Source organism: Seriola aureovittata, chromosome 8 (genome assembly GCF_021018895.1).
Source record: "Seriola aureovittata isolate HTS-2021-v1 ecotype China chromosome 8, ASM2101889v1, whole genome shotgun sequence".
Classification (NCBI taxonomy): domain Eukaryota; kingdom Metazoa; phylum Chordata; class Actinopteri; order Carangiformes; family Carangidae; genus Seriola; species Seriola aureovittata.
This window is the reverse complement of record NC_079371.1, coordinates 19,306,513-19,333,202: the sequence shown is the minus strand read 5'-3', so window position 1 is coordinate 19,333,202 and position 26,690 is coordinate 19,306,513. Positions and strand designations below refer to the sequence as shown.

The following is a 26,690-nucleotide window of genomic DNA, read 5'->3' as shown; positions in this document are numbered from 1 at the left end:
AACACCAACAACTCTCTCTGAGGACATAGCAGCTTTGAAATATGTAAACTACGGTCTGTTTAATTCATGCTGTACAGGCTGATCTCAACAACAGCACAGAACAAAGTTCCCCCGACCATTAAAAGGGAAATTCAAAGAAGTGTATATTTTGACACCAACTGCATATTAACAATGTGCTATTGAAGTAATCACTTAATCTTTTATAATTATCAGCAAATGGAGCAATTTCAGGTTGGGTGTGCCATTAAAACCAGAGTGTGGCTGACTGCTGCAGACTCTATTTGTTGCCTAGGATTTTGGCGTGCAGCAGGGGATTTCCTCGCCACATACGTCTTTTTTCTTCTTTCCTCTTTTAACTCAAAGATGGCCTGACAACAGCTGCGCTCACACATACGCAATGAACTGAGACACTGACAAGAACAGACAGCTGTCTTGTACTTTTTCTTCTGCATTAGCAAGTATACAACTCCAACTGAGACACATGAACTGAAGTGTAATGTTAATACAGCGGAGTGAAAACAACGTTTTATCTTTGCTCATTTACATGCGTAGGTGTATAGATGTTTGTTCAGTGATGGTAGGTAGACAGGTGGCTGAGGAAGTCATGCTATATCTCTACAGTGTGTTTGAATGTAAACAAGCAGAGTAGTTTTTAATTCAAAATGGTGAAAGAAAGAGAAAAGACATCACTTTTTTATTTAATTGATTTAATTCAGGTACATCTGATACTGTAAAATCACAGTAATAATTGGACGGCCAACAATCTAAAGGCACTGATTGAGCACTTGCTAGTCTCAAATATGCTGTACACATGAAGCTCCTTTCTAATCTAATGGGGACATCTTAGTGTTACATATGACTCTGTAAAAAAAAGAAAAAACAAGAAAGAAAAAAGAATTCAGTTCAGACGGGGCAGAACAATCAGACGTGAGAGCAGAAGACTGGCTTGGTAGGCTGGGAGGTCACAGGTCACTTGGTTTGGCTGAGGAGTGGCGGCAGTTAGGAACAATGATGATAGAGACTGACGTTAACCACCAGTTTCACTCTGCAATCGCTCTTTGTCTCGTGGTTTGTCTCTGAAGTCTGTGAACGAAGCTGCAGGGATGTGACAAGTTTAATCTTCCCCTCCACAAAGCACCAACAGAGTTTTACGGTAGTCTCCTGAGGTGTCACCCTGAACAATGATGAGAAAAAAAACACACACACACACACACACACACACACACACACACACACGCACACACACACACACACACAGATGGAGCTTGAATTCATGGAAAATACAGTGTTCATCGTGTTTATGTCTGCTGACATTTGGTCATCACAGAGCTTAAAGTGAACAGCAGGGTTTACTTCTCTCTCTTCTCACTCACACAACAGGAAAACACTGTTCATGGTTCGCTACCGTTGAATGAATGAGAGTCAGGGGGACAAACAGAAGTCTGCAAAAGTCACAAAATCAACATCAAAAAATGACTTTAGAGTGGAATTACCCTTCATATCAGCTGAGACTCACAGACAGAGACCTCTATCTTTATAATCATCATCAAAATTATATAAGATTGCCTCTTTTTAAAGAAATAGTTCCTCATTTCAGGAATTAGGTTTACTTGAGAGTTACAGTAGACGAGAAGATCGATACCACTCTCATGTCTGTCCGGTAAATATGAAACTACATACAGCAGCTGGTTAGATTATCATGCAGACCAGAAAGAGACAGATACTGTCTGAAGGTAAATAAAGGAAGAAGGCAAACAAGTTTATTTGTCACCTGATGACACCTGATCTGCGGTTTCATTGACACTAGCTTTTCTGTACATTGGATGAAAGTGCCAATTTCTCAATTGTATTTTCTTGAATCAGAGCCTCTTTTGCAACTGAAACTGACAACCTTAAAATACGCTATTAAAAAGTACTGTCTTGCTAAGGAGATGTACGCTAATGCACAAAAGACTGTAATTGTCCACTGAATACACACTTCAGAATAAACAGTATACAGCAATCATTACTGTTGCATAATCTGATAATATTTCTGGTAAAGCCAATCCAGGGTACCCTGCTGATTTCATTTGTAAATTATTATAGAACAGTTTCTGTGTACTTCCTGTCTCTGTGGCCGTCAGCCAATCACACAGGATATAGAGAGGAAGTTGAACCATACACGGGAAATTCCTAAACAGCTGTGTAGTGGTCACAGACCCATAGTCCACCGCAGGAAGCTATAGATTAGAGTGCCCCACAAGTCCACCACAACAGCAGCAGAAGCAGAAGCAGCAGGAGATGAATGTGCAAAACACATTCACACACAGTTACAGAGCAGGACAAGTTTAGTGAGACAAAAACTCCACAGAGAGACACACACACACACACACACACACACACACACACACACACACGAGATGAGAACACCACAAACCAAGCAGGTGTGTTAGTTGACAAAGGCTCAGACTTACAATCATAGTTTCTACCTGGATGAATTCATGGAGGGAGGTGTCTTGTGTTTCCTTGAACTCTTTACGAACGTTGAAAAGGTCGATCTCGCTACGGGACACCATGATGCGAATCAGCGCTCTGTCGTCTGTGCCAAGGCCCTGCGGCAGAGTTTGACAGTTATTTCTTGACAGTTACAGTAGCTGCAAGTGTCTGAGCGTGCTCAGCAGCAGTAATACCAAAAGAGTACACAGAATAAGACACAAAACCTAAATATATTACATGCATCAGCAAATATGGCTTTATCACTTGCTTCATCTGGGATCCAAGGACCTGGTCATGTGTTATAGGCCTGCAATAATAATTATACAATTGCATAAACTTATTTAAAGCACTATGAATCAATACCTTCATGGCTTTGTACAAACGGTCTGCAAAGTAAGAGGGCTGGTTCTTTACACTGCGAACTGCAAAGAGAGAGCAGGCAGAGTATGAGGAGGAGTCACAGAACAGATTCTGTCAGCAGAATGAATTGTGATACACCACAGGGCGAAAGTTTGATGTCAAAGTTGGTCATTACCTATTGCATAAAAAGCATTTTTCACATCTCCCGACATTTCTTTTTTAATAATTTGTTCAATGTCCTTATTGGAGCGTCTGACAAACTCCTGGAATACTGTGAATAGAAAAGAGCATGATCAGTTTTATATGTATATATATATATCTTTTTGTTCAATCAGTGCATGACTGTGATCCATCTGTTTTGACCTTTACCTCTCCGGAGATGAGGGAAGCTCCTGGTGCACAGAATACTCATGAATTTCATCTCCATGTCATCAGACTCTGCATTGCATGCATCGGCTAGTTCCTAAAAAAAAGTTTGGGAGTAAGAAGAGGAACAAACATTTAAACCCATTCTTCTGTTTCACCTTTTGAACACGGCAAAACTTTTACAAAAATCTCATGCACTAAATCACCTGAGCATCTTCATTTGCTCTTTCCACATCTGCAGGGCCTTCCTCTCTTGCACCCTGAGCAGAATAGAGAAGGTGAAAGGCAAATGATTAATAATTCACAACTTTCAGTTGTCATAGTAGTGGGTCACTGAGAATAGATTGTTTTTTCTTCAGTAACTAATTCTGAAAGAAAGCTGTGGAGGTGATTACGATGACCTTTTTGTTCTATGCAACCACTGAGTGGGTGTGGAAATTAAACACAGTCTGAGTTCTCATGATGATAAACATTACCTGCACAAGAGAAACAAGGATGCGACAGAAGTGGCCTGATGTGTCTGACTGAATGGCTTCCTCCAGAGACTTTTTATAACCTGTGAAATGATACGGTGCATGTAGAAGCTTTTTCTAAAACAAGAAGGTGACCTTAAAGCCATTTTTGGTGTCACACTCACCAGCCTGATAGGCGGCATTCATGGCGTGTATCTCCTCGTTGCTCCTGGTGACCAGGATCTCGATCAGAGCGTGTTCATCTGTCCCAGCTCCCTGTTAAGATTCATTTTCAAAGGCAAAAAAAGACAAAGCAGTTTTATGAAGGCAACAACAACAACAACAAAAAACAACCACATAAACAAGCACCGCACTGCTATGAGGAAAGCACATGTGAACTGTGCCTCCTCACATATACCGACAAAATCCACGGTTAGAATTTTAATGACAGACCTTTCCTAATACTGTGTTGATCATATTATGCCCTTGAATCAATGAGGAAGTGTCTGGACTGATTCACAGTTCAGCACATTGGCCCTTTCAATGCTTAAGGCCATTCAAGACTTAGAAATACAGCAAATAGGTGTTGATTTGTATTTTGACTCTATGCCTTCTAATAAGCAAACTACCAAATCCCTCTGCACTCAGTTCTTGTCTGTTCAGAGTAAAGGATGAGTCAGCTGTCTACATAAGGAAATCCAGTCAGTGTTTGATGAGCTATAAACACCTAAAATGCAAAGTTATTTGACTCCCAAATACTTTCTGTGTGAGATGTGCTGGATCAGTTGTACCTCCATTGCCTTCCTCATCATTTTGGCATCAAACTCTGCAGGGGTCAGCATGAGCCCGATGATCAGCCTCTCTAAGTTCTTTGACAGTTCAGACTTCAGGTCTTTCATCAGATCCTGAGAGAAGATCAAACATATCGAGTTGTTACAAATTCACCACAGGAAACACTTTGAAGCAAATAACCAATGAGATTTTTTTAAAATTGTCTCTCAGTTTAACAGATGTACGTGTGCATCGAAAAATGAAGATGCAGTAAGTAAGATGTTACATCTTCATTAATCTTTGATTTATTTTCAATTATTCATCTCTCTCACCCTTCCCAGTAGGGATTTGAAGGCCTGTCTGATCTCTTGCCTCTGGGCATTGCTTCTCTGTGCAACAATGTCAATGATTGCGTCTTCATCTGTTCCTGTGGTCGAGAAAGATGCAACAACGGTTGTAAAATGCGCCTTGTAAAATTCTAGTAACAGTGCTTTAGTTTTCAGGGTTGCGTACCGAATCCCTTCATAGCTTTCCTCAGTGCTTGTGCATCAGCAGCAGGGTCGAAATTGGGTGCGGGGCGAACTGTTGGCCTTAGCTGACGTGGTGGAAATGACAAAATTAGAAGAATAAGATCCACTATTAGACATACACACATACAAACTGAGGCCGTTTCAGATACACACTCGGTTATCCTTGCCTTACATACACCAGATCTGTGAGCTTAAAGCGATTAACAAGCAAAGCATGCAAAATGGACAATTTCCCATAACTGTTTATTGTTGATTGTTGTTTGTAGATCATAACAATTCTGAATCAGCAAACTAGGGTTTATGATAATAGTCTCTTGACATTTTAGGGGGAGTGTGCCTTCTTGAGGTCAGAAGCCATGACACCACCAACAATGAAAAGGTGGGTAGGCTGAAACACAACTCAGTCATATAAAGCGTTAGTGAGAAGCCTTTTGTTGTCAAAAATGTTTAGATCTTTTTGACATTCACTGGCTCCTGGGATGAAGCGAAGCAAACAGTGGCTTTGGGAGCACATTATAACAAAAACTATTTGTATTTCAGCGAACAGCATTCTGATCCTATCCACTATTGGACAAAGCCTTCAGTGTGCACTCTCTGTGGCAGTGTTATCAGCACAAGTTCGCGGCAGCGCGAGACGCAGATCATTGCAGGGCCAGCGGATAATTAAGATGCATGCCACTGCCAAGCCAAACATGCAATGTCACATCTAAAGTGAGAGCAAATGGGGGCCCAAACCTGGACTTTGGTCATGGAACTTAATTCCCACATCTTGTAGGCTATCTGAGCAGCTTCAGGGAAGAACTCTCCAGCTAAGCTGTAATGATCAGTTTGACACAACACAGCACACTCAGCAAAGCCAAAACCTCAAGCTGTATATGGTGGGTACATTTCTAGGAAAAGGAATCTATTTTAATTTCTATTTTACTTTGAAACAGTCTTTAGATATCAGCGTCACCAAACCGTTCATTTATCATTTGACATCAAGCTTCTCCTATAAACATATTTTGCCGTCATGTTATTCCAGGAAACAATAACTCCTGAAGGTGGTGCTTTGACTCCCCCATGTGGTTACTGCTGTTGCCTGCAGCCATACTTCAACTTACTCATCATCTCCTCCACACAGATTGAGCAGGGTCCTCTTGTAATCCCCTGATGTGTCGTCCTGTTAGGTTTAAACATACACAAAATTATGTTAATCTCAAATATTATTTAATTCTAAGAGAAAATCTTCGTAGCTCATTTCCAACCTTAATCATGTTATAAAGTGATTTCTCGTATATGAGGCGGAAACACTCTCGAATGTCCAACATGTCGATTTCAGAGCGAGAAATCATGATCCTTATCAGGGTGTTGTCAGCTGTGCCGAGACCCTGGAAATGAGGGAGAGGAGGTGTTGAAGAAGCAGGTATAATGTGGCCGCAACAAGCAGTCCAAACCAATTTTAAATATAGAAGACAAATGTGTTATAATGACTGTGTTGCTGTGGCATATCTGTCTACAAATAGGTTGGAACTAGACTGAATGGCTATTTTTAATAAGTGTGTGTTTACCTTCATTGACTTGTAAAGGCGCTTGGCAAAGAACATGGGAACGCTCCTGATGCACTGGACTGTGATACAATATCAGAAGAGAGTCCTGCATTAATTAACAGCTTGACATTTCCCAACCCTGAGTCATAAAGTGGTGCTTTCACTGCAGTAGTGTGCTGTGTGTCGAGTGCCTCTCACCAACAGCCAACATCAGCCTCTCAAAGTCTCCAGACAGCTCGCCCTTGATGCTGTCCTCGATGGTCGTCTCTGCGATCTTCTCGTAAGCCTCAAAAACTAACAGACAGACAGGAAGGCAACATTACATGATGTTTGTATCTTACTGTTGGATGATGGATTGGTGTGCGGGAACTGTCATTTCAGTCATGTAAAGGTAATACCAAGTGCTCATAGCTTTGAGCGAACTGCATTCACAAAAAAACTGGCTGGCCTGTACTGAAGCAGATTCATCAGAAGTTACAATTCCCTCCTTCCCCTGATATCTTTCTTCCTGCCTTCTCCTAAAAGAGGCTCCCATCCAGTCAGGGACATTGCATGTTTTCCTGTGATGCTCATTATCTCTGTGACACACACATTTAAACTTCAGCTCTGAACAGCAGGCCCTCAGTATGGCACAGTAGTGGAGGAGTGTTACTGTGTTGAAATTAACCACAACTCATTATTCTCCCATTATACACTAACAACAACTTTTACTCTGCCATTAACCCTTGAGAGACATAAGGTCACAGTGTGAACGTGTTGGATGCCTCACTGTTGTGTTAATTTCCCTGACAGCTGTGCTCACCCATGTGAAGGTGGGTTACACTGCGGTTTCCCAGGATCATAATGAATTTGGCCTCGTCGGTTCCCCACTGCTCCTCTCCTGCTGCATACAGGTCCTACGCAGAGGTGAGAAAACACAGGGTGACATAACCATTGTAAGCAGGGCAAATCGGCTTTAATTGGTAACCTAATCTTACATTGCAAATTAATATCATCTGTGTTTTTGTTTTTTATTATAAATTGAATATTGAATGACATTGATGTATATTGAAACAAGACCATTAAACTGTCACCATTATGTCACTTTCAAATAAAAATATTACCACCCTGCTCCGCTGGATGATTCTTTTCTCACCTAAAGTTACAGCACACTTTAAAAAATTCAGTGACTTTTTAAATGGAGGATGTATTAAGTCGAAAAAGACAAGTAATTAAATTTTCAAATCCTCACTTGCGCATCCTGCTCCACCAAGTCTGCATCCACCACTCCTGACTCATCTCTGGTCCCCTGAAACCATGAGAGCACAGTCACCATCAGACCACAACAACACGCTGCAGATGGGTCAGTGGTTAAAGGTGCAGTGGCTAAGACAGTCACAGAATGGCTGACTGGATATTTCCCCGGTGATCACATCAACATCTGAGTGAGCTGACCTGAAGTAAAACAACCAGCATCTTCTTAAAGTGACCTGAAGTGTCCATGATTACGTCCTCCTCCATGTCACTGCCATAGGCTGAAGACAGACACAGATATCAATATAAAATCTTGACAGATGCTAATCAAGTGATTTGCTTATTTAAAATGCCATCTTATTTAACAGGCCTTACCATCCTTGTATGCTGCAACCATCGCATGCATCTGTGTGTTATTTCTAGACGCAAGGACTTCAATCAGGCACCTCTCGTTTGTTCCAACTCCCTTAAAACAGAGCATGAAGTGAAATACAAAGTAGCTTCTGCTTCACTGGACAAGACTGGAGTGTGAGAAAGAATCTGACTATGAGATAAATGTCTTACTTTAATTGCATCATGGATTTCTTTGGCATCATGGTAGGCCGGAGTTCTCATCAGACTGACGATGAGACGTTCAAATTTGCCTGTCAGCTCATACTTGAGATCATCAATCAGGTCCTAGTGAAAGAAAATACTTCTGTCTAAAAATGTAGGAACTTACAATATGGCATGACATCTCAGAAAATAGAGTTTCTATTGTTCTCTTACCTTTCCAAAGCTGCACTTGTACGCTGCAATGACTTCCTGCCTCTGTGCATTGCTTCTTGAGGTGACCAGGTCCAAGATGGCATCTTTGTCACTACCTGAGGAACACAAGGCAACATTTTCAACAACTGCCATCTCAGGCACATATCAGAATCTGATCCCCGACTGTATTATTGTCACTTCTGCCGGGTGACATTCTTTGTTTGACCATTCAGCCGACGAGGGGATAAGTTGAAAGACGACCTTTGCGCCTCCATGGCCAAACATCACGGAGGAGTGAGGCTCTCACTCACCAATGCCTTTCATAGCATTGTAAAGGGCCTCAGCATCAGCGGTGGGATCAAAGTCCGGAGCATCTGTTATTGTGCCTCTGAACACCTGTAAGAAAAATAGTTCAAATGTTTTTCAGAGGTGAGACATTTGAAAGTGTGATGATACAAGAACAAAGTGTGCAGTGATGTCCAGGATGTTTGGAGCACTGACGCGATACATAGAAATGCAACTTTTGAATTCTAAAGTTAGTTATAGATAAAGAATTTATAAAATACATGGTCGCATTATCTCTCTATCCGAGCCTCTGCGGTGACTCTGAATACCCCAGTGCATCTGAAGCAGGATTTCTAATTATGTTTGGGATGTTTTCGGGGGAGTGAGTCTAAACTGTGGCTATGTGTCACAGTGTTGTTAACAGCCTCCAACTGGGCTGCGGTTACTGGGGTGAGGTTACCAGCCACAGCTCAGGGAAGTCTAAAAGTCATAGCAACAACAATCGTGACAGAGAAAAAAGAAGGTGCAGCCATGGGAAACAACACTGCTTTTTAAAGGCATAAGACTGTAGTTCTTGGTAAGGGATTAAAAAGGTAGCATGGCTCTAGATCCAAAACTGTTAAATGCACTGCCATGAAATTTGGCACAAACCTTCATGGTCCCCAGAGGATAAAGCCTAATAACTTTAGTGACTCTGTGGATTCTGTGGATTGCAATAATGTTTGCTACAGACATTCATGTACCATTCAAGAAGAATGGCAATGACTTTGGTGATTCCTCAACTTTTCGTCTACAGTTGTCATCTGGTCAAAAATTTAATTTATTTAAAAATATATTTATTTATTACTAATAACAAAATACTTACAAACTTAATGATTTTTGTGATTCCCATCAGCCTCAGGTGCACTTTGTGCTTAGTGCACTGTAATGTTAGCTTTGTCATTGTGAGCATGTTAGCACACTGATGTCAGCATTTAGTTCAAAGCTCCACCGTACCTAAGCAGCCTATAGCTTCACAGAGCCACTAGCATATCTGCAGTGTTTGCTCCCTCAACAACCGTTAGGACAACAACCATTGGCAACACCTTCTTTTTCTTTTTCAGCTTATAGAGCTAAAAAAAAGAGGTGGGATGTGAACCCTCTCGACTAAAGGTGAAAAGATTAGGACTCCCAATACACTTTGCTTTTTCAGCATCACAGGTTTTTACTGAATATCCCACAGGAGGGCGTCTTGCAGGGTGTGAGTAGGGGACTGAGTAAAAGTGGCAGGACACCGAGACAGGAGGTGAAGCCAAGTTTGCCATTACAACAGCTGACACTACTTGCACCTGTCCCACCCTCAGCAGATCAGAGGAAAACCTGCTGCTGCTGTGTGAGTGTGTGTGTGTGTGTGTGTGTGTGTGTGTGTGTGTGTGTGTGTGTGTGTGTGTGTGTGTGTGTGTGTGTGTGTAAGGGCGGTACAGTTGTGTACCAGTGACATGGAGTCAGGTTGCACACAGGGCACACCTCCCTTTGCAGGGGTCCTAACATACAATGTAGAGTATACGAACAGTCTTCATCAGGCATGTAAAGAAATCTGAAGCTCTGCATAAAGATGTTACAGCTCACACTTATGAATATAATCATAGCTGTGTCATTTTGCTCCTATCAAGTTGCGGTGTAATAAACTCATTCACAGTGGCAATTAAAAACATTTGGCCTATACACTGGAAGCTCAAACTGCAGCTGCTGCCGTAGAGATTCCTGCTGCATTGAGGCAGTCAGCCAAAATGTTTTCTCCACCCTGCTGAGGGGCCACTGCACATGCTCTGATCCTCGCCTTCACTACAGCGACCATCACTCTTCACGACAGCTGGAGAGTTTCACCCACATAGCAACAAACCCACAAATACAAGCCCCTAGCAACGGGCTTTTACATTAAACTAATGACATTTCTTGTGATTGGTCTTATGTGGAAAAACACTAAAATGGATTTAATATTATGAGCTAAATTTCTACCACTCCTTAGGTGCTGTTTATTTCTTCTCTTACCGGGGCCACGACTTAGCAGAGTATAATTAAGAGCAAGTTTGTGTTTCACCTCAGGAAGTACCAGAATGGCATGGCACTGACTTACAGCTCGGATAATAAAGCTGGATACCTGCCACAAGGTTTAAATGATTCTCCCATTGACTTTGGAAAGATGCTGTCAGGTGTGTCTATCAGATGTGCAGGAGCCACAGGTAGCAATGACACCCTACACTGCTGCCTTTATGATGGGGGAGGACTCACATGGTGGCAGGTGACAGAAAAATGACCTCACTCTGTCCACACCTCATTCAATGGTACACTAAACCATCAATGTACCAAAGACACAGGATCCGGTCAGCAGTATAATATACTCCACATACCGCAAAATGAGAAAGGTCCAGTCTACTTACCATCTCTATATTTGGTCTTCTGTGTCAACACTGTGCAGGAATCAATAGTTTCGGGCCTAGAGAGAGAGTGAGAGAGAAATGCTGATGTAGGACCTGATAGCTGCATTGCAAAACATCTGTGCCCTAGTGAAGGTGTTATTCCCCTCTGATATGTGTTGCAAAGAGACACGATGATGATGATGATGATGATGATGATCTCTCCTTTCCTGAGCAAATCTAATGAGGTGGTCTGTTCAGTCTCTGGCCTGACAGCTGATTAAAACTGATCACTACACACAGTAATTCTGAGCAAGAGCACAGCAGCACAGGGCCAGAACCTGAACAGGGAGACCATTTTCTATTAGACTTGACCTCATAATCACCTAAAATGAAATCTTGGTGGTGGAATTTGCATTAAACCAGCTGGCAGGAAAACTGTTGAGTCACATTTTCCATACTGAGACACTCTAACCTATAATGCATCCATTCAGACAAGTTGAGCATATGGAGGCACAGCTACTGTGGAGAAAGGAGTTCGGCTAACTTTCACTTACTATATTTCAGAATTTCAGATTGTAGAGTTACAATGCATGGATGCAATAAGATCCAGATAATATCAGTTTGAAAGCACACATTTTGTTTGACACATGTAGACTTTGTTCAGGTTTTCCACAGAGAAAAGAGAAGAAAAAAATCCATGCTGGGTTTAAATGCTGCACTGTTTGTTTAAGACAGAAGAGAAGCTCTCCAAAAATAGCATGCACAGTTTAACTTGATGTCAGAATCAAGGTCTGGGGGGACCGGGCCTCTATATAATCAGAGCCACACCCTTCTTCTGGACCCCACACTGTAGAAGAAGCTTTACAGACTGATAACTAACTTTAGATTTTTTCTTTAACTTTAAGCTTTGCTCGGAGACAAAAAAAAGCAAGTTTTACATACACTGATCTACCTATTTCTCACATTCACTTATTTAATCACATCAGGGGTATATTGCTGGCTGCTGCAATTCATTGGCACATTCAATAATGAATCAGCAAACTTCTCCGGTGTGTTTCTAACGCAGTATATCGTCTCTGAGATCAGACTAAGGAAGAATCACAAGAGCAGAATACTGCTTACCTTCTCTGTGCAGGACGTGTCGGTGTGGGTGAAAGTGGTCCTGCTGTCTTTGCTCTGTCCACGCTAACCCAGTCAGTCTGTCTGTCTGCCTGTCTGTCTGTCTGTCTCCTCCGGTCAGACTCAAGCCGTCCCGTTACGTGTCCTCTGTGACGCAACGACTGCAGCGCTCCCTCGCGCAGCTTCTCTACAGTATGTGTGTGTGTGTGTGTGTGTGTGTGTGTGTGTGTGTGTTTGTGTGTGTGTGAGAGAGAGAGAGAGAGAGAGAGAGAGAGAGAGAGAGAGAGAGAGAGAGAGAGAGAGAGAATGCAGCTAGGCAAAGTCTTACGGTAAAGAAATGACTATTTAAAACCTATGTGACCGGGTAACATGACAAACAGACAGGGGCTGCGCGCTTGAATTACGCACACTTTTAAGCACACCTTTTCTGCAACTGCTGCAGCGTCTGAAAGACGCAGACCACCAGAAGCTTCCTTTCCAGCATGTATTCATCCTACAGACAAATAGACAAGGCATATACCTCTTTTTAAAAACATTTAAAGGTAACTTAAAGACGTGAAGCAGCAGTTAAACATCACCTTATTCTTGGAGAAAGTCCACTTTCACTCTAGAGTTGGAATTTAGCCTGTGAACTTTGTCATAAGACAAACTTCAAATGTGATTTTAACAGAGGGGAGGTTGCTGGCACTGATGTGGGAGTCAGTTTGCTCTATTTCTGGCCTGTCAGGCGTCTATTCCAGTAAATGGGGGAGAGACACCAGCATAGTTAGGGGGAAAGGGGGGAGGGAGAGAGGGAGAGAGAGAGCAAGACCATGTCAGCATTGTGGCCTACAGAAGGCAAAATTCCCAAAATACAAAATGAATGAAACTACCACTCAAAGTATCCCATAAACTCCCTGTGGTGCTGTGACAGGAAACACAGAGGGTGATACAAATTAACGTCATGCTTGCTATTAGAAATAATTTGACCCTGATAGTGAGAGATGAGAGAGGAAGAAGAGGATCCAGGCTCACACTTCATAGCAGAGGCATGACACATGACTTTCATCCTGACTGGAAGGCCACCCCGGTGGCATAGCTTTCGCCTTGCTTTGTGGTTACAGTGTTTCCCTCACGTCACCTGACCTCCACTCACAACATGAATGACACTTTTTTTTAAGCATGCCTCTATCTGAAGTGTTCATGCTGTACCCAGAATATCAAGGAAATATGGTTGTCTGACCTGTTTTCCCTTATTCTTATGTCTTCATATCATATTATCCCGGTGTGACTTCAACTTTCCCTCCACCGGTGCTCAGAGTGAGAGGGGACCATATGAGGTAAACACAGTTAGAGGTGGGAGGCTTCAGTGATGAAATGTAACTGTTGTATACTGACCTCTTCTGCTTTGAAAATGCATTGCACACTGATCACGAGAACCTCACTGTATTTCAGGCAAAGCAGGGAAAATTGCTTAACACCAGTCCAAATATAATCACCAACAACCCCGAGGGCATAAAATAAGGCTATTCATTTACATTAAAAACTGTATTCTGATCATCAAAGTGTTGATTGAATCCATTATTTCACATTATTTTTTAACTAATCTAACCAACGATAGGCATTTGAAAGTATGGAATCAAAACTTATGAAAGCAAAAAAAAAATAACAAATGAAGCGAGCACAAAAGCATTTTTGACATTCTGAATAGGATTTGCTGTTCACAATTCTCACCCTGTGCCTTCCATGCAATAATGAGCACATTATGATCCAAACTGGTCGGGAGTGAGAAAGGCTACTTTGTGAGTAATTCCATTGAGTGGGAGGGTCACACAGGCCAGTGTTGTATATATCGCAGTAAAAATCATGTTTCCTTCATCCAAGTCAACAGCACGGATGTTTTTGCTTCACTGCGCTGTTTTCTACTCACAGTCACCAGTCACTCCTCGTGGGACTGCAGACAAGGTATGAAGAACTTGTGTATCTACTGAATGAAATTACCATCAGCAAGACAAATTCAAATCCATGTGCTTTGCTTTTAATGTCGGACAGTCATATTTATCTGTAATGCTGCATCTGAGATGTGTCTTTAAATGCACAGTGCAGCCATAAATAGCACATTAATGAACATTAACTGAGCTTCACTGTGATCAAGATCAACCCATCATAAAGGTGAACATCACGTGCATAGTAGCTCTCATTTAGATAAGCATTACCCCATTGTACTTCTGAAAATGGTATCTCAGCCAGGACGATCTGCAGATACGAAGCCTGAGCTTTAAGTTTGGTCGAAGGTACTTTGACCGTCCACACAGGCTGCGTTTCCCACTCGCCTCCTGCCTGCTGAAGCAGATGCCAGAAGGGATTAGGTGAGCTGAAATCCCCTGATGGGAGATGAGAAGGCGAAAGCTACCTCTCAAAGAGTAAGTGTGCAGCCTGCTGCATGCATAAGCCATGAAAGCTGCTTTGTCCTCCACTGTTTCATTAACTCACAGCGCCATTAGTGTGGCAGGCTCACACCTCCAGGTAGAGATGGGGACAGGGCTTTTTGAGGGCAAGCAGGCAAACTCCAACGCAGCTGCAGTGATAAGTTCAGGGTCTTGTTTCTAAGCAACACATAAATGTAAACACACACAGTATAGTGTTATGTTTTGCATTATGTATTGTCTGATAAGAAAAATAACCGTACTGGAGATAAAGTATGTGTAAAAAATGTATAGTTTGTTTTTCTCAGTTTTTATGATTGCCACATTCAGACTTTTTTTTTACTGGTTCCATTTAACGAAGGACAAACTCCAAAGTCATAGAAGAATGTGTAACTTAAAGTCTCGGATTATCTTGAAGTCATAATCATTAAAAGATTATCAAACGCACAGCAGCTTTCACTTACATTAAAATCATGAGTTACTCACATGAGTTCACCCTTTTTGTACAAACCTTTTTGCTCCAGCACAGTGTGTGATCGGAGGTAAGACCCCATCTTTATGTGTGTTTTTAATTTTACTTTTTCATCTGGTTTTAGCTAAAGTAGCCCTGAGAGGAGGGATGATACTGCTCTGGTGAGGTGAGAACACACTTTGCAAAATTAAACAAAACATTTATTTTTTTTATTGCCAGGGAAATAATGACTTAAAATCATATCCTCAGCTATCCTCAGAAATGTTCAAGGAAGTAATTGTGTAAGTTACTGAAGGTTGAGTAAAGTACAGTCCCTGAGCAGGGCGTTGTTTTCTGCGTTGTGGGCGGCAATGAAAACTCCAGGCATCAGCACTATCATATCAGGGGGGTGATAAAGAAGGGCACATATAAAAGAATAATGCGATTTAAGGGAATGACGGGTCCTATTAATTGTCTCTTCTAAGCACACCTGTGAAGCAGGGGACTGCACAAACAAGGTGAGTGAATTCTTTCTTCTATTATGCTTAATTCAAATTTATTACGATAAGCCATTTCAGTTACATTTATTATATAAATCATTTTGAATTGTGTCTGTAAAGCCACTGTTACACTATAAATATATATATATATATATAAATATATAGTTTGATTTCAATTTGAATATAATGTTTCACTGAAGAGATAATGTTCTAACATGGGGCTGACCTGACAATTATTCACTGACATGTTAACTGATCCACCCATTCCTTGCCCTCTCCTCTCCCCCCCACTCTACCTTCCACTTACTCCCACTTTCTCAGTATCATCACACTGCACTCCCACCTGTCTCTTCCTATATAATTCCCTCATCTTTCCTCATCCCGATCCAAACCCCCTAGAAGCATGCCGCGCAGCTTAGTGAAGTCCATTCTGGTGAGCCTGTCTCGGAGGAAGCCCCTGGAGCCCGAGGGGGAGCAGTCCACGTTTAACCGATGCCTGACCACTCTGGACTTGGTGGCCCTCGGTGTGGGCAGCACCCTGGGAGCCGGGGTCTACGTCCTGTCTGGAGAGGTGGCCAGAGACACTGCAGGGCCCAGCATCATCGTCTCCTTCTTCATCGCTGCTCTGGCCTCTATATTTGCCGGGCTGTGCTATGCAGAGTTTGGGTCCCGGGTTCCCAAAACAGGATCAGCATACCTTTACAGCTATGTGACTGTTGGAGAGCTGCTGGCTTTTATCACTGGCTGGAATCTGTTGCTCTCCTACGTCATAGGCAAGTGCAATACACAGAATTTGTTTGTCAATTGTAATATAAATAGATAATTAAGTCTATTATTCAATATCTTAGTTCATGAGAAGTATTACTTTTCTAATAATTATTGTGTTGAATCAAAGGTGATTTTTATTTATTTTTTTGCCTTTATTTGCCAAATATGAACAAGAAAATATTATTTGAACTTACTCTGTGTCTTAATCTTAATATATGACTAAAACTTGCTTTCATCCTCTGAAAGGAAACAAATATTATCCTCTTATGTAACACGTTTGGTTCACTGAGAAAAACAAAACCCATAAATGATCAACCATCAACATGAGACTGTTAAACGATCCGTGACCTTTCACCAGCTGTTGAAGGAAATTCATAATGGCTCTTTTAACAATAAAAGTTCAAGTTTGCAAATTCACTTTGAGCTTGTGCTCACTCAAAATCCTGTTTTGCTTTTACCGCAGCTTGTTAAATTCATTGCTTGCATGTAAATAACCCCATAAAGCCATTTAAAACAACTGAGTCATAAAGTGTGAAAGGCGCATAAAAGGAAATATCAGCATCCGTGTTTTCTGTTTATGACTACAGTGAAGTGGTGACTCAGGCTGATTAGTTTATTGCTTTTTCCTCTCACCATCTCTTCAGGCACATCCAGTGTTGCGTTGGCATGGAGTGGGACATTTGATGACCTCATAGGGGGCGTCATATCAAAATACTTAGAAGAAAACGCAGCCATGGGCCTACCTGGTTTGGCGCCTTACCCAGATGTCTTTGCTGCAGCTCTCATCTTGATACTGTCAGGTAAAACGAAGACACTGTGGCGTCGTTATGGTGGTGACAGTAATACATACAAAAATCATTCACTTCATTAATTTTTTTTTTTTTTTTTCTGTGAAGGTCTGCTGGCTTTTGGAGTGAAAGAGTCAACGACAATCAACAAGATCTTCACAGCAATCAACATCCTGGTGCTGCTGTTTGTGACCATCTCTGGGTTCATCAAGGGAGACATCTCAAACTGGCAAATCAGTGAAGAGGCTCTGCTTAACGCCACGGCCGAACTCAAGTAATGTTAAGGACCAATATAATACTGTCTGTGTTTGGTAGCATGCACCGTCCTTTACCTCCTGGTTATCTCACTGTAAATAATCGTAATGCTGTCTCCCTCCATGCAGAAACCTGAGCTCTACTGCCAATATAACAAGTGTGTATGGAACTGGTGGCTTTTTCCCTTATGGCCTCGGTGGAACCCTGGCTGGAGCTGCGACGTGTTTCTATGCTTTTGTTGGATTTGACTGCATCGCTACAACGGGTGAGAGGAAAACTTGTCTTCTTATCATTATCAGGCTGTTTCTGTATTGTTAGTAGAGTTAAAATAGGCTTTAGCCAGTATGGGACAAAAAGTGCTTAATGTATATATTCACTGACACAGTAGATTGAACAACAGTGAAGTTCCATACAATTTTAATGAAATTTAAAAATGTGCCCAATGTTGCACTCTAAGCATGTATTTCAGGTTGTGATTGAACTGCAAGGATTTTGCATGTTACAATGAATTAAATATTTTTCATTTCAGCAGCTAATTGTACAAAATATTACAACAAAATGTTCAATAATATCTATCCAGATTTGGCCTGAAAATAAAAATGTCCACTTACTAAAAAATGTACAAAAAACAAAACAAAACTTTCAGCCACATCTCATGGTCTTCATCGGCGACAAAACAGTTTGGTTAGTTTTCATGAAGATAGTCTTGTTGTTATCATGTGACCTTAGTGTGGATTTCCAGTTATGTGATAACAGGTGGTTGTATATGATGGGGAGATAGCATATCATATACAACCACTAGTTATCACATGACCCAAATCTCCATAATGAAGGCCGTGGGATGTGTTTGAAAGCTCCAGAGATTGGGTACCTTGTAGTAAGACTTTCTTTTGTCAAACAGCAATATTAACACATTACGTGACAAATGTTACATCAATTTTTTTGTATTACTTTAGCTTTAAAACTACTTCAGACACGTTTGTGGGATGATGCTCATCATGTGACAAACGGCATTAAAAGTGTCCCTGACCTCTGTGTATCGGTCTCCACAGGTGAGGAGGTGAAGAACCCTCAGAAGTCTGTACCTGTCGGCATCGTGGCCTCACTACTCATCTGTTTCGTGGCGTACTTTGCCGTGTCTGCTGCTCTCACCCTGATGATGCCCTACTACAAGCTCAGTGAGAAAAGCCCCCTGCCGGTGGCCTTTGACTACGTCGGCTGGGGTCCTGCCAGATATGCCGTGGCTGTGGGGTCGCTTTGTGCCCTGTCCACCAGGTAAGAACGCACTGGTAGCAGGGTCACAGTCGTGTGATGTGACTGTATAATTTATGGGCTGAAATTGTTTTACATTTTTTAGCCATTAGCACCAGGCTTGTTGGTCTAATGGTTAGTTGGTCAGTCCAGCATTTGACTGAAATATCTCAACAACTGATGGATGGATTGCCTTCAAATCATGAAAGATTATCTAAGAACATGCCACTGACTTTACTTCGTGAAGGAAATACAAAGCTAGTGCTCAGTTAGCTCCTGACTTAAATGAACCATTGCTAATATTATACCACTTGTCGACTATAATACATCACCATCATATATAATACATCAGTCAGTGTGATGAAGGAAAGAAACATGATATTACAGATATGTAATGAAGACACACCCACACACGAGGTCTCAGAAACATGAGATAAACACAGTCAGGAAAGGTGGAGGAGTCCGAATGAAATTGCCACTGGAAAGAAAATGTTATCTGAGTTAACAGAGCCGTCACACATCTTCAGTGGCTCCACCAGCCTCCAGTTCTAAAATCTCTGCTGTAGTTCTTAGAACTAACCAAGTGCGATCTGCAGCAACATGTACTGAAGTAATCAATTTCACACAAACTTGGAAAGCATTTGAGGCTCCTACATGGTGTGCATTGCCACCTGGTGAATTGACTGCTAACTCAGCTTAGCCCAAGAAGATGAAAATTTGTTATGTGTCCTACAAATAGGAAGTGTCTGACAGAATGAAAGAAAAAAATAGCATGATTTCAGTGAAATATATTCATTGTAACATAAAGTGACCCTGCACTTTCAAAACTAAATCTCTCAAGGTCAAAAGTTTTATTAAGCCTCCTGATAGTGCTTCTGTTGAACAAGTTGCCAACAAGTGGCGCTTGTATCACCAGTACAGCTGCTGGAAGTTTTGTTTTGCTTGTTTGCCAGACAAGATAAAACGACATAATATATATGATTAAAAACTTAGATGTGTTTGTTTTTGTCTCTCCAGCCTGCTGGGTTCCATGTTCCCGATGCCCAGGGTGATGTTCGCCATGGCAAGAGATGGCTTGCTTTTCCAACCCCTGACCAAAGTCACCGCCAAAGGCAGCCCTGCTGTTGCTACAATCTCATCTGGAGTTGTGGCAGGTACAGATGCTCCAGCTGTTCATAAGGCCCTGCGTACATGTGCCGAAACTTGACGTAACTCTGTGTTCTCTGTTTCTTCTCTTTTAGCCATCATGGCTCTGCTGTTTGACCTGGAAGCCTTGGTGGAAATGATGTCCATCGGCACGCTGTTTGCTTACACACTCGTGGCCATATGCATCCTAATACTGAGGTACATTTATTTGTTTATATTCTCCTGCCGCCTTTACACAGAATGTTGAGCAAAACTTATATTACATATTTATTTTCTTTGCAATCAAGGTACCAGCCGAGTCCATCAGAAGAATCAGATCTGCAGATCATAGAATCAAACACCAAATTTGGTTTCCTGAAACCTCCGTCAACGCCCAACTCATCCACCTCACAGACAGTCACAATCTTGACTGTCACCTCTGGTAAATCAGAGATTATGGATGCACTTCTGGCTTCTCAAATTTCTCCTGACAGGTTCATGATGATGACCTTCGCCTCTCTAGGCCATACATCTCTCATTCATCATTTTCTTCTGCAGTTGCATGTGTGGTTGGACTGTGCATCACCTTGACTCAAGCCATTGATGCTCTGTCCCGTGTGGAAGCATGGAGTGTGGCGCTTGTCTGCATCCTTGTCTGCATCCTGCTGCTCCTCCTTTTCCTCATCTGGAGGCACCCACAGAATCCCACCAAGGCATCTTTTATGGTGAGTATTTTAAATGTGGGAATCTTGTTTATTTTCAAGCTAGCATCAACTGGAAAAGTTTTTCACATCTTCTTTTTTTTCTGATTTCATAGGTGCCTTTACTCCCTGCTCTGCCTTTAGTGAGTACACTCATCAATGTCTACCTGATGGTGCAGTTAGGCGCAGACACTTGGTTAAGATATGCTATCTGGATGTTAGTGGGTAAGACTACATTTCTGCTCGAACGGTTTAGAGGGTTTTTATTGAGTTAGTTGCTGAACTGTAATAATCACCCGCTCCTCTCTGCAGGTTTACTCATCTACTTTTTCTACGGGGTTTGGAACAGTGTTCAGAGGAAGCGTCTCAGGAACAACCAGATGAGTGTTGAAACCATCAGCAGCAAAATGGACAATACATCCAAAACATACATTGATAAAGAAGAAAAATTCTGAGCTTGTTTTGGAGCGGAGAGACACTGATTCAGATGTTACAGTGAGTAACTGCTTTGAGTTTGTAACTGATGTTTTATATGCACTGGTGCTGATCTGTTTCTGCAGTGTTCAGTTCTCAGTCTCTGAGAGTGTCAGGGTGACAGGGGCACAGTGCAGGCACATGGACAGACGAGCCAATCTGTTTTATAAGTTTTATTTCATACTGACATTTATTATATGTTGATGGAGTTTGTAATTTATCGTAATATTTTTATTGCCATTATTGAAATGCTGCCTGACATATTTTTGGACTTTCCAGATGTTCAAGGCGTAAAGAACAGGGAATGCAGACATTTCATAAAGATGTGTGTGCAGGAATCGTTACAGATCTCTGAGCACACTTTTAAAAATTTGAACTCCACTTCCTGCTCATTTTCATATCATTATTAATCACATTTACCTGTATATTCTGTATGAATGTCAGAGCCATGTCCCGGGGCTGCTAAATCTACTATAAGAGAAGTTCTTACGACCATATTTAAAAAGAAAAAGAAAAAAAGGGCTAAAACAAGTTCCCGTAGATAATTACACTTTTATTACACCTAAATAACAAGTTTACACTTTTCAAATCAATTGTAAAATGTGAAAATTTATTGCAATTTTATACAATTTTATGATTTTAGAGAACGAGAAATGTTTTTGTTTTTTTATAAATATAAATTTAGTGTTAGACTGAAGAATATGTACAATGTAGATACAGAAAACCTTTTGTGAAGTGTCATATTTTTTGTTCTTGTCCTGTTTAAAGATTCACTTTATTAATTGTTTGTTGTTTAAAATTGTAAATATATAAAAAAAAAAAAAAAAAACTGTACATGATTTCTAATTGCATGTTGTAAATGTATTCCTTAATTAAAAAGAAATAACCCTGTTTTCAAGACAACTACAATTCGGAGTAATTTTCTACAGCGTATGTTGACATATTAAAAAAAAAAAAAAAAAAGTCCACTTCCACTCATAATCTTGGATAAAGAGCCAGAGACGGCTCAATACCCAGAGTTCACTGGGAACAAAAGAGCCTTTCACAGCAGCTTACCTGTGTCATGTTCAAAATCGTGGCTTAGCCAGTCACTCAAAAGGAGAGGTTGACATTGCTCCCACTGGGTACAGCATGATATAATCACACATCTAAAACTTTTATTTCTTTTCCTCTTTAGAAACATGTAATCTAATGGGGAGCAATCAGTTAATATAGAGAAAGTGAATGTGGGCCACTGAAAGAGTGTGTTGTTTATTGTCAAGTCAAGCCTAAAATCATCTGTGAAGGCTTTAATTTACACAGCAGATAATTTTGTAGCATTTGACGTATGAAACACTCAAAAGTGTGAGAGAATAAAGAGCTCAGCATCACAACATGATAAGCGTTGTATAGTTTTTCATGTTTGGTTTTGTGTATTAGATGTAGGCTAAAGCTATGTTTTGTTTTACCTGTGTATAGGCCATTACTGTGTGTAGTACACAAGGTTTATTGGGCACCAAATGCTTTTAATAACCTTCTCACTGCCCCCGTCTGGGCTGTGTGGTGTGTTTCGGTGGGCCAGATTCATGCTGCTAGAAAACTTTCAATCCAGCAGCTCAGCAGCTAAGCAAACAGGCTGCGCGATTCAACATGGAGGGGCCTGTGTCTCTAGACCCTCATTGGTCCAGACAGGCTTGAAAGCCTCCATTGAGCCAGTCAGGAGGAATTTGGGGTACTAATGCCACTCTCAGGAGGAGGAATTTTGTGTGATTCTGGTAAACAGCTGACCGCTCACTTTGCGAGCTCGGCCCCCCTCCTCCTCCTCTTTCTCTCTCTTCCCTTTCCTTCCCTCCTTCTGGTTTCTGCAGTGTGTTCTCTCCGTCCATGTTGAACTGCGTGGACTAACAGTCCACACATCACTCTGATAATCCACCGATCAATCATGCCTTTGGTGAACTTGTTTGGGTGGAAGGGGAAACTGGTGCTGAGCACTATCCTTATTTGTGCCGTAATCTTCGAGTCAGGTAAGTGACTTTATTTCAGTTGCTGAGCAGTTCTGTGAACATGCGAATTACCAAGGGGGGAGGGGGGTTTCTGTTGATTTAATGCATGATATGGCTCACTCCAGACGTTAGCATCTGATAAAATTACACTATCACCAAATACAGCAATCATACGATGTTCTTTTTATTAAGAACTGCTTATCACTCATATCATTAAACACTTAACTGTATCTGTATTTATTGATGCGTCATGTGCTTTGTACCTTGTCTAGCTTATTGTCAAAAAGATGCCCAAGAACAGAGGCCCACTCCAGAGAGGAAGCCCAAGCCAAGCAAACCCAAACCTGGAAAATCAACAACTAAAGGGCCCAGAGCCGCAACAGCCAAGATCAAAGCTTCACCTGCAGCCCAGACACAGACCTTACTCACACAGGTACACAAAAGATTTGTCAAACACAGAAAAAGAACTGAGTGTGTGTGACTGTGTGTGTAATTGAATGGATAACTGCATGATTTTGTGTCCGACACACTGAAGGTGCTAAACAAAGGGAAGTTTAAGAAGGTGGGAGAAACTATAAGCGTGCAGTCGGGAGAAATTCTGGAGCTGAGGTGCAGGGGCAAACCTGTGCAGTGGAGCGTCCCCTCCTACCTGGAGGAGGAGGATGATGGAAGGCTCAGGTAAGCTCCCCGGTAGATACAGGTTTATTTTGCATGATGTAAAATTTATTAATCAAGTGACAGACTGATTAAAAAAATCTGTTGGAAATGTGTTTGTTCTCTGACATTTTCCTCTTTTGGCTCTGCAGCACCGTCCAACATGAGCGGTATGGCGCTCTGACATTAGTCAACACCACTGGTGCAGACACAGGGGAGTACACCTGTTACCCAATGTACTGCGAAGACACAGACTGCAGGAAGGAATATGGCAAAGCTGTCAAGGTCTTCGTCTTCTTTCCCGGTACAATGAATAAACTTTATTGATGCTTACACATGCACTTTTCCGACCCGCAGGCCTCCGCTTTATTTCACCGCCAGCTTGATAGGAAGCCTAATAACATCCACATGATATCTTATCATCAAGCTGCATTATCTCCTTGCTGTACCAAACAGACCCACAAGAGCTATTTGTTCCGTCGTCTGACTACTATGAGGTGATACAGCTGAGAACCAACTGGCCAACGGTCCTTCCCTGTCAGGTTACATCACCCGACGCCAAAGTAACTCTGCACCGTGAGTATCCGCCGGTGGAGGTGGCGGTGGATGGGAGGGAGATCTCCTTTAATGTCATGAAGGGCTTCACCATCCATCGACCCCGGCCTTATCACGCTGGAGCCCTGTACTGTGTGGCCAGTCTGGGCAACCTGAGGCAGAGCTCCACCAAGTACATGCTCATCTATGTCAACTGTGAGTCACCCATTTCCACAATTATGCTTTTATTTGTTGCCTTTATCTGCTTGTTCCTGTTCAGAGACAAGAGGGTGTGTAGCATATCCCAGCATGCATTAGACAGAGAACTGGGAAAAACAACCAACAGGCAGCCAAACAACACAAGGCTGAAAAATGTACACAATCACAATCACACCTGAATCACATGGAGTCTCCGGTCCAGCTTTTTTCTGTTTTATATTGTTGTATTTTATGTTTTCCCTGTTGATCTTCTGACAGTTCAACTACTGTCAACGCTTTCACCTGCACTGACTGACACTTCAAAAACTCTCCAGCTCCTCTAACCCCCACCATTTCCCAATGTTCATACACAGTTCACTCCAACCGCTTTCAGTGTTTACACTGATGTACTGAACTTTCAGGTTACACAATTGCTTGAACAATATATACTTCCAGGTCATTGTATCACCTACGCTTGGACTGACACATCAGCTGAATCCTTTCTCCACTTTCAATTCAGTCTAGAGTTCAACAACAACACTCAGCGCTTACACTTCATCTTGATTCAGCACCTTCACTCTAACTGCTAATTCAGCTTATTTAGTTTTTGTATTTCTGTATGAAGCACAGCTTCAGCTGTTTCAGGATTTCAATTTGTTTCAACTGCAAAATTTCAGCAGTGCATTTCCTCCAGAAAAATATTGCCTTTTTCTCGTTTTTTGTTTTCTACTAAGAAACCACAGATTAATCAAGAATAAAAGTACTTGTTAATTGCGCCATTACAAGTATTTGTATTAGTACTACTACTTGAAGAGGGCACATGTAGAACTCCAAACATACGTGCCTTTTCAAGACTGCAGGAGAAACCCAGACAAAACGGGCAGAACATTCAAATTCCTCTCACTTTCATTACGCTGTCTAATGTCACTAATGCTAATTCATTGTTTGACGTGACTTATCACTTACAGAACTCAATGATATTCCACATTTGCCATTAGACCCCATGGCTCCTCCTGCCCCGGTGATCCAGGCCTCATCGCCTTCGCTGGCTGCGGGGGAGAACCTGCGTGTCAGCTGCAGTGTGGTGGGAGAACAGGATGTGGTCGTGGAGTTCACGTGGGAATACCCAGGACAGCAGGTCAGATACTCATGGAGACAGGGATGATGATTAACTTATTGCTTTAATACTCCAATACTTTACAACACAGTGTACTTTCAATGGGTTTAACTAATCATTTTGATAATGTCAATAAGTCGTTTACTAATGCTACAGAGCAGTAATGAGACATTTTGATGCATAAGAAATATGCAAATTTCAGGTTGGTTGTGAGACAAATGAAGTGAAGGATGTGTGCAGGCAGTGTACATCCTGTCATTACAGCTTACTTTGTGCTTTTAGCTAGTTCATTATTAGTTAAGAGGCATTCAACCTATGGACTGCGGAGCATCCAGGCCTGTATAATGACTTACTAATAAGTCAACTGCAGACTGAATGGCTTATGTAAACAGGTAGCTCCCGCCCCTGCTGTGAAGTATGTGTTTGTTTCTGAACGGAGCACCTGTGCTGCTTGCAGATCGGGAGGCCTCTGTACACACAGGAGAGCGTCAATCCAGACGGTGGAGGAGCGGCTCGACAGCAGTCTCAGTCTGTTCTCCTGGTGGATGAGGTGAGGGATGTGGACCAGGGCACATACACCTGCACCGCTCAGAACCTGCAAGGAGCCAAATCAGTATCCACCACTGTTAAAGTGGTTCCCAAAGCAAAACCGCAGAAACCATGAGCCACCACAGCTATATGACAACACCAGAAGAGAGAGAGAGAGAAAGAGAGTGGAGATAAGGTGACAACAAAAGATGAACGTTTTCCTCTGAGATTATAAAACACACTGCACCATTACAATCATAACAGAGATTTTGTTGTTTAGATGAATGTATGTTGCACATCAATCTTGTATATTAAATGTTACAGTACATATTCACAATTTGTTTCTTGTCTTCTTCTAGTTATTTCTGATTGCGCATGATCATGGCAAAGGCAAAAGTATAAAGAATAAAAATAAAGTAAAGACAAACTGTTACGATAATGATGATGATGATGAATATAAAGTACATGGTTCATTTTCACAGCATCAGCGTGTGACATATTTCTCACATTAAGTTAAATTGATCAAAAATTATCGTAATGAAATTATAATATTGTTGATAATAATAATAATAATAATAATAATAATAATAATAATAGGGGAGACTGGGTTGTAAAACTTCTTGCTTCACCACCTTTATCTCACTGAAATTTTGAGCAAGATTTCTCAAATTCTTATACTAGAAAATGGCAACA

General features: G+C 41.6%; 3 protein-coding genes across 5 annotated transcripts; 2 read left to right on the top strand and 1 right to left on the bottom strand.

The window, feature by feature from the left end:
* Window positions 1–660: 660 nt before the first annotated feature.
* anxa6 (annexin A6) lies at window positions 661–12,906 on the bottom strand. 3 transcript variants are annotated; one of them, XM_056383452.1, is made up of 26 exons: window positions 12,689–12,874; window positions 12,270–12,453; window positions 11,169–11,224; window positions 8,775–8,859; window positions 8,485–8,579; window positions 8,281–8,394; window positions 8,092–8,182; window positions 7,918–7,997; window positions 7,715–7,771; window positions 7,286–7,379; window positions 6,682–6,777; window positions 6,505–6,563; window positions 6,202–6,324; window positions 6,058–6,116; window positions 5,690–5,768; window positions 4,938–5,019; window positions 4,757–4,851; window positions 4,445–4,558; window positions 3,839–3,929; window positions 3,678–3,757; window positions 3,408–3,461; window positions 3,205–3,298; window positions 3,011–3,106; window positions 2,839–2,897; window positions 2,454–2,591; window positions 661–1,174 (listed from the first exon to the last, which is right to left on the bottom strand). In XM_056383452.1, the coding sequence occupies exons 3-26, from the start codon at window positions 11,169–11,171 to the stop codon at window positions 1,115–1,117; spliced, it is 1,998 nt and encodes a 665-aa protein (XP_056239427.1). In that variant the 5' UTR covers window positions 11,172–11,224; window positions 12,270–12,453; window positions 12,689–12,874; the 3' UTR covers window positions 661–1,114. The 3 variants fall into 3 exon arrangements, 2 of the variants coding, with proteins under 2 accessions (XP_056239427.1, XP_056239428.1); XM_056383453.1 differs by having other exon boundaries at window positions 2,469–2,591; window positions 12,689–12,869; XR_008828518.1 differs by lacking the exons at window positions 661–1,174; window positions 2,454–2,591; window positions 2,839–2,897; ... (5 more) ...; window positions 4,445–4,558; window positions 5,690–5,768 and having other exon boundaries at window positions 4,794–4,851; window positions 12,689–12,906.
* Window positions 12,907–14,958: 2,052 nt separating this feature from the next.
* On the top strand, window positions 14,959–21,882 carry LOC130173266 (cationic amino acid transporter 2-like). Its single transcript, XM_056382323.1, has 13 exons — window positions 14,959–15,309; window positions 15,608–15,640; window positions 15,944–16,395; window positions 17,035–17,190; window positions 17,287–17,452; window positions 17,562–17,698; window positions 18,486–18,708; window positions 19,702–19,838; window positions 19,926–20,028; window positions 20,118–20,251; window positions 20,368–20,534; window positions 20,627–20,735; window positions 20,823–21,882. Exons 3-13 carry the CDS (start codon window positions 16,026–16,028, stop codon window positions 20,963–20,965), a joined length of 1,845 nt encoding a protein of 614 aa, XP_056238298.1. The 5' UTR covers window positions 14,959–15,309; window positions 15,608–15,640; window positions 15,944–16,025; the 3' UTR covers window positions 20,966–21,882.
* A 696-nt stretch (window positions 21,883–22,578) lies between these two features.
* LOC130173264 (platelet-derived growth factor receptor-like protein) lies at window positions 22,579–26,334 on the top strand. The gene is made up of 7 exons (XM_056382318.1): window positions 22,579–22,987; window positions 23,239–23,399; window positions 23,502–23,644; window positions 23,773–23,924; window positions 24,077–24,370; window positions 25,351–25,490; window positions 25,927–26,334. Exons 1-7 carry the CDS (start codon window positions 22,906–22,908, stop codon window positions 26,131–26,133), a joined length of 1,179 nt encoding a protein of 392 aa, XP_056238293.1. The 5' UTR covers window positions 22,579–22,905; the 3' UTR covers window positions 26,134–26,334.
* The last annotated feature ends 356 nt before the right edge of the window (window positions 26,335–26,690 follow it).

Bases quoted from the DNA above. Each gene is read 5' to 3' on its own strand.
- LOC130173266 (XM_056382323.1), top strand. From the start codon at position 16,026: ATGCCGCGCAGCTTAGTGAAGTCCATTCTGGTGAGCCTGTCTCGGAGG. The intron at 18,709-19,701 runs GTAAGAACGCAC...TTGTCTCTCCAG, and splicing joins CTTTGTGCCCTGTCCACCAG to CCTGCTGGGTTCCATGTTCC. The intron at 20,535-20,626 runs GTGAGTATTTTA...CTGATTTCATAG, and splicing joins CCACCAAGGCATCTTTTATG to GTGCCTTTACTCCCTGCTCT.
- LOC130173264 (XM_056382318.1), top strand. From the start codon at position 22,906: ATGCCTTTGGTGAACTTGTTTGGGTGGAAGGGGAAACTGGTGCTGAGC. The intron at 23,400-23,501 runs GTACACAAAAGA...GACACACTGAAG, and splicing joins CACAGACCTTACTCACACAG to GTGCTAAACAAAGGGAAGTT. The intron at 23,645-23,772 runs GTAAGCTCCCCG...TTGGCTCTGCAG, and splicing joins GAGGATGATGGAAGGCTCAG to CACCGTCCAACATGAGCGGT.
- anxa6 (XM_056383452.1), bottom strand. The intron at 6,564-6,681 runs GTGAGAGGCACT...ATTGTATCACAG, and splicing joins GAGGCTGATGTTGGCTGTTG to TCCAGTGCATCAGGAGCGTT. The intron at 1,175-2,453 runs GTAAGTCTGAGC...ATCATTGTTCAG, and splicing joins TCCAGGTAGAAACTATGATT to GGTGACACCTCAGGAGACTA.